Consider the following 10,217-nt stretch of genomic DNA (forward strand, 5'->3'; position numbering starts at 1 on the left):
ATACATGAACTGGAACTTATAAATAAACATTCCTTGTTATTCTAAGTGATATAAATTTGTCTATTTTACAGGATCTATTAGGATTATGTGAACAGAAGAGAGGAAAAGATAATAAAGCTATTATCGCATCAAATATCATGTACATAGTAGGTCAATATCCAAGATTTTTGAGAGCTCACTGGAAGTTTTTGAAGACTGTAGTTAACAAGCTGTTTGAATTCATGCATGGTAAATCTCTTGGTTTAACTTCATTTATTATAATTATTTTTGTTGAACAAAATAGATTAATATTTCTGTTTTGTTAGAGACCCATGATGGAGTCCAGGACATGGCTTGTGATACGTTCATTAAAATAGCACAAAAATGCCGCAGGCATTTTGTTCAGGTTCAGGTTGGAGAAGTAATGCCATTTATTGATGAGATTCTGAACAATATTAACACTATAATATGTGATCTTCAGCCTCAACAGGTATGTAAAACACTAAGCATGTTATTTCTAAAAAGTAATCACTGTATTGATGGTGGGAATAGAAAGAATATCAGTATTGGATTCCGTTAAAGTATCTCTTGTTATGATTCTTCATTGACACAAATATGGATCTCATCTAGTCAGGTGGCCAGGTTAGTTGTCTTGCAAATTTCTTGACAGGAGTTGAGTACGAGCCTCCAGTGACACATCAGTGTGTTGAAAGATTTCAGTTTGTATTTCATCAATTCCTAGTGCCTTGTTCTTTGCCCATGCCTTAGTACCAGTGTACCTTGGTACCTCTTCAGCATCATTGGCTCTTAATGATATGCTATCTCTTGAAATGGTTGAACACCAACCATTTCTTTCTGTTACATTGACTCTGAGTACTATGTCATCTTTTATGTTGTTTAAAAAAGGTATTTGCAATGAATAAGTCATTTATCTTGCAGAATTTTATCATGCAATCTCTAAAATTGTTTCTATTTCCAATGTTATATTTTCCAACTGCTGATCCTTCCTGTTGGTTTCCAACCTTTGCATTCCAATCAACAGTAATTATCAGTACATCTTGATTGCATGTTTGACAATTTCAGACTGAATTTGGTAGAATTCTTCAATTTCATCGTCACTGGTTTTAGTGGTTGGTGCATAAATTTGAATAATATTTGTATTAAGTGTTCGTCCTTGTAGGCATATGGATATTGTCCAATTACAGTGTTATACTTCACAACAATTCTTGATATGTTCTTTTTGGTTTTTTTTCTTAAATGTTTTATTGTGAATTATGTGATGGTTTACATGGGAAGATATTAGTTTTACATTCATTCTATCGTATATCATCTCATTGCCATGCTTATAATCCCCTCCATGCAATCTTGATATTGTTCTTTCTGATTATTAGTGTGATGCCATTCTAAAATTTTGTTCCCTGCCTAGTAAATCGTGTGATTGTCAGATTCAAAATGACTTCATACCAGGCCGTTTCAGCTCACCAATGCCTAGGATATCGATTGTTTATGCATTTCATTACTTTTTTTACAATTGCCAGTTTTTCTAGATTCATACTTACGCATTCCATGTTCTGGTTATTAAGGATGTTTATAGCTGTTTCTCTTCATTTTGAATTGTGCCCCAGCCCCATCAGCAAGTGAAGGTCCTAAGGGCTTTGCGCCATCTGCGTCATCAAAGTCACCTCTACTTTCAGGATGCAGTTCTTCCCCAGTACCTTCCAGCCTGAGGGGCTCATCTGACACTATACCTAAAAATGTTTTGGTGCTCTTCATCATGTTTCAGTGTTCAGTAATCTGGTGCTGATAGTTTTCCAGTTTTCAGTAACTAAATATTTGAAGTAGTCTGTCTCATTCTTCATCTGGAAACCCACCTAAAACCTGTACACCGGGGGTGACTCTGTTGTCATTCAAAGTACCTGTGGTATAGCTTCCAGAATCACAACAACACACAAGCCACCACAGTACAACAGACCGACAGACTAGTTTTGATGCTAATCTTCGGCTTTCTAATTGTTTATTTTGTACAGTTTCCTTTTTTTTTTTTCAGTTCTTCAGTCAAATTTTTTGCCCTGATTATTTTCCATAGTTTTCCTTGATTTAATAAATCATTTTCTTGCTCTTTATCTTTATCCTTTAAAGTTGCCTAATTAGAATTTTTTTCACCTCCTTATCAGGTAGTTCCCATACCATTTCTAGTGTTATATTTTCTTACTATATTTTGTTGACTTGTTTTGAGATTCTATTTTTTTTTGTAAGCCGAGATTGTCTGTTTTATCCAAGATGTTGTGTCATATTTACACTTCATGACTATCTATTTATGTATTCTCACACATTGACTATCTTCTGGTAGATGATGTAGATAAGAGCCTGGAATTGTGAACACTGTTAGTTCTTTGTTCATTGTGAGTGTCGCATAATTCAGGGCGGGTTTACAAGCCTCCAGAAATGGGGGCAGTATGCCAGGAGCCCAGCCCTTGGCATAGTGGACACTGTGCAGGGGGTGGGTATCACTGATTGCTTGGTTTTCCAGGCCAGGGAATGGCCAGCACCCCCAGCTACCAAATGGGGAAAGTAGCAACAGAAAACAGTACCACTTTGACACCGTTGTCCAGTATATCCTGTGCCCATAAGCCACTGTATTAACAGCGCCTTAGAAAAGCTCAAGATGGTCATGCCAATTGCCCAATGCCTGGTCCACCTGATTTTCTTTTCTCACTGCTCCTGTTCAACTACCTCTCCTATCCTCTGATGCTCGTGATCCCAGGTTCACCATCTGTATGTTTCACTTGTTATCTCCCATGTCTGTATTACAGAAGGTCCTCTCATTTCATGTACTTACTCCACCATATTGCCCTGGATTTCCTCTCTTGTATAAATTTCATTAGAGAAGCAAAAAGTGTGTGTGTGTGTGTGTTTACTGTAACAAACAAAAGTGTAAAACAAATTTATCTGCCTTTAAAAATAGGTTCATACGTTTTATGAAGCTGTGGGATACATGATTGGTGCACAAACAGACCAAACAGTACAAGAACATTTGATAGAGAAATACATGCTACTCCCTAATCAAGTGTGGGACAGTATAATCCAGCAGGCAACCAAAGTAAGTTTTACTGCTGCTTATTAAAGCATAATATGGTTGTAGACGGTAACTTACTTACAGAAGTGCTAAATTCTCTACTTTTTGATACATATACCTATTCCAGGCATGCTTTTTGTATGGTTTTTCATGTTTTTAAAAAAATGTATATTTTCCCTCTATTTAGGGGTTAAATTAATATTCCACTCCGTTCTTTTTTTAACTGTAGATGATAAAGACTTCTATGTTTGCTTTATCATTAGGATTGTAAATGTGGTAGTTTGTATTTTTTGCTTTAGCAATTACAAAGATAATTAGCATTTGATAATTGGAATTTGTTCCCTTTCTTCAGAATGTGGATATACTTAAAGATCCTGAAACAGTCAAACAACTTGGTAGCATATTAAAAACAAATGTGAGAGCCTGCAAAGCTGTTGGACACCCCTTTGTAATACAGCTTGGAAGAATTTATTTAGATATGCTTAATGTATACAAGTGCCTCAGTGAAAATATTTCTGCAGCTATCCAAGCTAATGGTTAGTACTTCTGAATTCTTATAAAATGATGTATAACAAATCACTTCTACCTTTACTACTTTAGTTCAAGCATTCATTATTTCTTACAGATTTAAATTATTCCTCCCATGTCCCAATACCTTTTAGTATTACTGTTTTCAACACCACTTGTATGCCCCTTTTAAATAGTCCCAATTCATCTATGTACCCTTGGATTTAAGTTTTTTCATGTTAAATGGTGGGAGTTAATATCACCTGAAGCACACATAACTGCCACTTTAATATTTTACTTATCATATTAGACTCCCCTCCCTTTTTTTTTTTTTTTTTTTTTTTCAGGTGAGATGGTCACAAAACAACCACTGATACGAAGTATGCGAACAGTAAAAAGGGAAACTTTAAAGTTAATATCTGGTTGGGTGAGCCGCTCCAATGATCCACAGATGGTGAGGGATGTTGTTTAACTTTTTGTTTTGTTGTTTTTTTGAATTCTTTGAAATGTTACGTCCATCTGTACATTTAGTTGAAGACATTGCTGTAAATTGCTAAGGGGAGGGAGGTAATAACAAGATAGTTAAGAATATTGGATCATTTTTATATTTCCATGAACAGTGAGGAGAACTTATTGATGAAATTCAGATGCAATGTTTATGTGTTCCCCATGAGTTTGAGAACCATCTACAACACTAATTATTTACAAAGCTGTAATTAGTTTCCTTCTTGAATAAAATAAAAAGTGGCTGCTCTCCAGGTTGAAGGTCTGAAAGCTTTGCTTTTCTTTCAGTTTTGTATGATATTCAGAAAGAGAAATGCCTCAGCCCTCCCCCAACCCTAAAAAAAATTTTCTTTTACCACTGTTTGAAGTAGTGGCTGACAAGTATACTATTACTTTTCCTAATTTTGTATTTTCAGTGTTACTCCTTATAAGTTGTTGATGTGCTGCGGTGTCAGTTCCAACTCATAGTGACCCTGTATAGGGTTTCTGAGCCTGTAAATCTTTATGGGAATAGAAAGCCTCATTTTTCTCCCACAGAGCAGCTGGTAGATTAGAACTACTAACCTTTTGGTTAGGAGCTCAGCTCATAATCCACTACACTACCAGAGTTCCTTTTAATTTGTTGCTATTAAGTACTTTGAGTCACTTCCGAATCACAGTAAACCTGTACAGGGTTTCCGAGGCTGTAAATCTTAATGGGAGCAGAAAGCCTCATCTTTCTCCCGTGGAATGGCTGGTAGTTTCGAACTACTCAAGGACACTTGTTGAGAAGATAGTTTTTGTATGGAATTCTACAAGTAGATAATGTAAACATTGAGCAGTTTTGAGCCTGTGTATTTTGTGGTTGGATGAAAGAGATACACACTTAAAATTAAGTATGGGGCTTTTTTTTGTTGTTTTTTCAACAGGTAGCTGAAAATTTTGTTCCTCCACTGTTGGATGCAGTTCTCATTGATTACCAGAGAAATGTTCCAGCTGCGCGAGAGCCAGAAGTTCTTAGTACTATGGCTATCATTGTCAACAAGTTAGGGGGACACATAACAGCAGAAATACCTCAAATATTTGATGCTGTTTTTGAATGCACATTAAATATGATAAATAAGGTATATGATTTTCATTTCAACTGTATAATGGAAATTGTGCAAAATATCCTTTTAACTTCTAAAATCATATAGGTGTGTAAGTGCTGTCGAGTTGCTTATAGGGTTTCCAAGGAGTGACTGTTGGGTTTGAACCATGGACCTTGCCATTAGCATTCCAGTGCTTATTTTACAGTGCCACACTAGAACTCCAAAAACATTTATGATACCTATTAATGTAGAATAGGAGTGCTGGTGTGGCCCTTTAGGATAATCATTGGACTTTTAACTTTAAATAAGGTCAGCAGTTCAAACCTACCAGCTGGTCCTAGGAAACCCTGTACAGGGTCACTGATTTTGAGACCAACTTGATGGCACTTAACAACATGTAGCATATAAATAATTTGTTTTGAAATATGCGTAATATTCACAGCTATAAAAGGAGCCCTTTTTTTTTTTTTTTTTTTTTAATGAAGCAGGTGACAATTATTAAAAACTACATGCCAGTTATTTTTCTAAGAATCTGTTTAAATCAATGATAGATCTAGTATGTTTAGGTTATAAAAGTAGTATATGCTTATGTGTACTTATAAAAAAACTGAAAAGTACATTGACCAAGAAAGGAAAAAAGGTAAAGTATATGACTTTATTTCTGCAATTATTTTTTTTAAGCTTTTATTATGAATTGAGTGATAGTTTATATGGGAGAACATCGGTTTTGCAGTCAACCAATGGTATTTTTTTTGTTTCATTGCAATGATTATAATACCTTCCATGCATCATCAGTGAATGATATTTGCCTCTACTTCCTCTTTTATTTATTTATATGTACACAAAAACATTCAGGAATATGTAATCGTTTAAACAGCCAGAGGGCACATTCTGCAGGCCAGCCTCCTGCCTGCCAGCACACAGCCTTTCTCTTTCTGGAGTCTAGAGTCCTCAGCTGCTCTTAACTCCATGCCATCACATCACCTCTGCCTCCATCTCTCGTGTCCATGCTTCTCTGGTTAAGATTTTATGTTTTTCCCTCTTGATGATGGTCCTAGAGTACTCTGTTCCTGAAATGTAAGATTAACTACTACTCACTTTTTCTTATACAACTGATACTTTTACAGTTGTGAAAAATTAGTCATGTTAACAGTTACTGTTGAATCAAAAGAATCCTATCCCCATCTCTTTTCAGCAGACCCATCTAGACAAGATGAAAACTATTCAGTGGGGATTCTACTTCTTCCCACACACACACACACACACACACACACACACTCACACACTCTGAAGCAGTGTCTGAGTTGCCTATCCCTATCAACCTTGTGTAGTGGGGGTGGGGGGTTAGTAGGTAGGCTTGATCCTTGATGTGAAGACTCTCCCTCTCTTTGGTTTTTTTTTTTTACCTTACCACATCCATAAGTTAAGGAGCTGTGGTAGCATGTTGTTCTGTGCCTGGAGTCAGTTCCTACGCATAGCGACCCTGAACCGGGTTTCCGAGGCTGTAAATCTTTACGGGAGCAGAAAGCCTCATCTTTCTCCCACAGAACAGCTGGTAGTTTCGAACTGCTGACCTTGCGGTTCATAACCCGATTCGTAACCACTACGCTACCAGAGCTCCTACTCTGTATAATGAGAAAATTTGAAGTTATTTTATATGTTAGTTTTGATGAGTTCTTGACTAAAAGTTCAATCTTGGAGGTTTATGTTTCTGAAACATAATTTGTATGTGCCAAATCATTTCTCTGCTTCTTGGATTTGGTTTCTTGTATATGTCACAGGGTAGTTTCATCTTCCTTAATAAGTGAATTACATTTTCTTTGCGATTGCCTTTCAGGAAGCAGTATATTTTGGAGAATTCTTTACAGCTCCATGTGTTTATACTGAGTAAAGGGCTTGCATTTTACCTCTGATTTAATTAACAAACTTAAGATATTGAATGTTGTTTTTGTTTCCACCATTTATTTTTAGGACTTTGAAGAGTACCCTGAACACAGAACAAACTTTTTCTTACTGCTTCAGGCTGTCAATTCTCATTGTTTCCCAGCATTTCTGGCTATTCCGCCTGCACAGTTTAAGCTTGTTTTGGATTCTATTATTTGGGCTTTCAAACATACTATGAGGAATGTTGCAGATACAGGTAATACATGGAAATAAAACTTCTTTGCCTCTGTTTAAAAGGTACTTTTTCCAGGTGACATAAATACAGGTAAATTATAGATAGGTAGGTAATACCTACCTTTCCTTCAGACTTGTTCTGAAAGCATGAGTTCCATATATTAGTCCCAAAAGAAGTTTAGTCAGCTGTTACATTGTGAATCTGTAGGCTAATGAATGATCAGAGAAGGGCTTAAATTTTCTGGTAGGGAGAAAGTCCCTAAAATGTTTTTATGTCCTAGCCAATCACTATTCTTTTTCCCCAGCTATCTTATTTTATGATTGGGTGTGAAGGAAATTTTAACTAAACCTCAGAAAAGTACATTCATTGATTTCAATTACTAAATTAAGCAACTGTTAGTCATTGGCAAAAAGAAAAGCTTGATAAAGACGTAAATACTACCCTGAATATTGTCAGCTTGTAATCAGTTGCTTAGTTTGGATGTTTCTATGTCTTAGGTTTACAAATACTTTTTACACTCTTGCAAAACGTTGCACAAGAGGAAGCTGCAGCTCAGAGTTTCTATCAAACCTATTTCTGTGAAATTCTACAGCACATCTTTTCTGTTGTGACGGACACCTCACATACAGCTGGTAAGACTATAAACCCATAAAAATGTTAAACATTCCAATTGTTATCACATCCTAAGTTAATCATTGCCTTCTTACCTACAGGTTTAACAATGCATGCCTCCATCCTTGCATATATGTTTAATTTGGTTGAAGAAGGAAAAATAAGTACACCATTAAATCCTGGGAATCCACTTAACAACCAAATGTTTATTCAAGACTATGTGGCTAATCTTCTTAAGTCTGCATTCCCTCATCTACAAGAGTAAATATACTTAAAAGCAACTTCATTATATTTCTTTCTTTTTTTTTTTTTTAAATACATTATTTAATGGTTGTATTTTGATTTGCAGTGCTCAAGTTAAGCTATTTGTCACCGGACTTTTCAGCCTAAATCAGGATATTCCTGCTTTCAAAGAACATCTTAGGGATTTTCTCGTACAAATAAAGGTATGTGTTTATAATTACAAGATGACATAATTATTGCCTGATAAAATTAACCACTTAATTCATAGTGTAGTTTGGCAATTTTTATGTATATAATGTATAGCCTTACGACTCAGTGAATAAGATTGATTATAGAATGAAAACTAAATCAGCACCAGGTAGGTTTTGTTGAATGAAGGCAGTACTAATATAACTAATCTGAATAATTGTTACTAGCTTTGAAAGACATCTGGTTTTAGATATATATTTGCTTATCAAGAATACTTTTTTATGTGCCTCTTTCATAAACAACAGTTTCTTTAACAGTTTGGCTTTAATGCAGCTATGTAGTATTCTATAAACAGTCTATCCTTTAAAGCATTTGGTAGTTTGTGTTCATTTGTATATGATGAGATTTATAAATCATTTTCCCATATTGAATTTATATTGACATTTCAACTGTGTTTTCACAGGAGTTTGCAGGTGAAGATACATCTGATCTGTTTTTGGAAGAAAGAGAAACAGCCCTTAGACAGGCTCAAGAAGAGAAACATAAACTTCAAATGTCTGTCCCTGGCATCCTTAATCCACATGAAATTCCAGAAGAAATGTGTGATTAAAGTCAGAAGTCATGCTGGGTTTTTGTCTGTACAATTCTTGTTGACAGAAGAAAACAGCATCTGGATATTTGTCGACCAAAATGATGCCAATTTGTAAATTAAATTGTCACCTAGTGGCCCTTTTTCTTATGTGTTTTTTGTATAAGAAATTTTCTGTGAAATATCCTTCCATTGTTTAAGCTTTTGTTTTGGTCATCTTTATTTAGTTTGCATGAAGTTGAAAATTAAGGCATTTTTAAAAATTTTACTTCATGCCCATTTTGTGGCAGGGATGGGGGGAGGAGGCAAATTCGATTTGAACATATACTTGTAAATTCTAATGCAAGATAATACAATTTTTCCTGTAAACAATACCAATTTTTAATTAGGGAGCATTTTCTTTCTGACCTGTATTTTGGTCTAGAAGAAAAGGTAATGAGTAAAACAAATTGCGTTGTTGAAAGAATTATAGTGCTACATTGTCTGAAGTTAGCACCTCTTGAACTGAATTGTTTGTCTAGACTACATGTATTACAAGTCTGTATGGCAAGTTTGCAGCAAGATCATGTGCATATCATCCCATTGTAAAGCAACTTCAAAAAATATGGGAACACAGTTAGTTATTTTTACATAGTTCTTTTGTTTTTGTGTGTGTGTGCTGTCGCTTGTCGACAACAGCTTTTTGTTTTCCTCAATGAGGAGTGTTGCTCATTTGTGAGCCTTCATTAACTCGAAGTGAAATGGTTAAAAATATTTATCCTGTTAGAATAGGCTGCATCTTTTTAACAACTCATTAAAAAACAAAAAGAATTCTGGCTTTTGAGATGACTTATACTAATTTACATTGTTTACCAAGCTGTAGTGCTTTAAGAACACTACTTAAAAAGCAAAATAAACTTGGTTTACATTTACTTTCCCTTTATTGGCTCAAAATTATTCCTATATTAATAAAAGTAGTTATTTGTGTTTAAGCAAGGGCTTTGAAACCGGTTCAGTCTTGGCTAACACAACAAAATCTCAACAGTACCAAACCCAGTAACCAGAACTAAAAGGATTACAGGAAAGAGAAACTCAGAAGAGGCATAGGAGCCCTTTCAGGACCCTGATGCAGGAGATTGAATTATTTCCAGGGCTTCAGAAAGCTACTTGGTCAGCTGCTATATGAGCTGGGCCTTGCTGATTGCCAGTCTGCTGGTCAAGAAAGTTGGTTGCTAGACATCATGCACACTGGTCTTTCTAAGACACATTGAATTTCTGGCAGGGCATCGATCCATACCATTCTATTTTAAAATACAAAGTACATTTTATAAATTTGATTTTCCTTTCTAG

At 35.4% G+C, this 10,217-nt stretch overlaps 1 protein-coding gene across 3 annotated transcripts in view; it reads left to right on the top strand.

The window, feature by feature from the left end:
* XPO1 (exportin 1 (CRM1 homolog, yeast)) overlaps nt 1-9,797 on the top strand; it is a 46,821-nt gene extending 37,024 nt beyond the window's left edge. The window contains exons 15-25 of one of the 3 annotated variants that reach the window (XM_006862981.1): nt 72-228; nt 306-469; nt 2,945-3,079; nt 3,408-3,591; nt 3,910-4,016; nt 4,975-5,169; nt 7,108-7,276; nt 7,753-7,887; nt 7,969-8,128; nt 8,217-8,313; nt 8,763-9,797. In XM_006862981.1, coding sequence (XP_006863043.1) covers nt 72-228; nt 306-469; nt 2,945-3,079; nt 3,408-3,591; nt 3,910-4,016; nt 4,975-5,169; nt 7,108-7,276; nt 7,753-7,887; nt 7,969-8,128; nt 8,217-8,313; nt 8,763-8,909 — 1,650 coding nt within the window. In that variant the 3' untranslated portion in view covers nt 8,910-9,797. The remainder of the gene's footprint in view (nt 1-71; nt 229-305; nt 470-2,944; nt 3,080-3,407; nt 3,592-3,909; nt 4,017-4,974; nt 5,170-7,107; nt 7,277-7,752; nt 7,888-7,968; nt 8,129-8,216; nt 8,314-8,762) is intronic. The other 2 variants (XM_006862982.1, XM_006862983.1) reach the window with 2 other exon arrangements.
* Nucleotides 9,798-10,217: the final 420 nt, after the last annotated feature.

Source organism: Chrysochloris asiatica, unplaced genomic scaffold, assembly GCF_000296735.1.
Source record: "Chrysochloris asiatica unplaced genomic scaffold, ChrAsi1.0 scaffold00052, whole genome shotgun sequence".
Lineage (NCBI taxonomy): Eukaryota > Metazoa > Chordata > Mammalia > Afrosoricida > Chrysochloridae > Chrysochloris > Chrysochloris asiatica.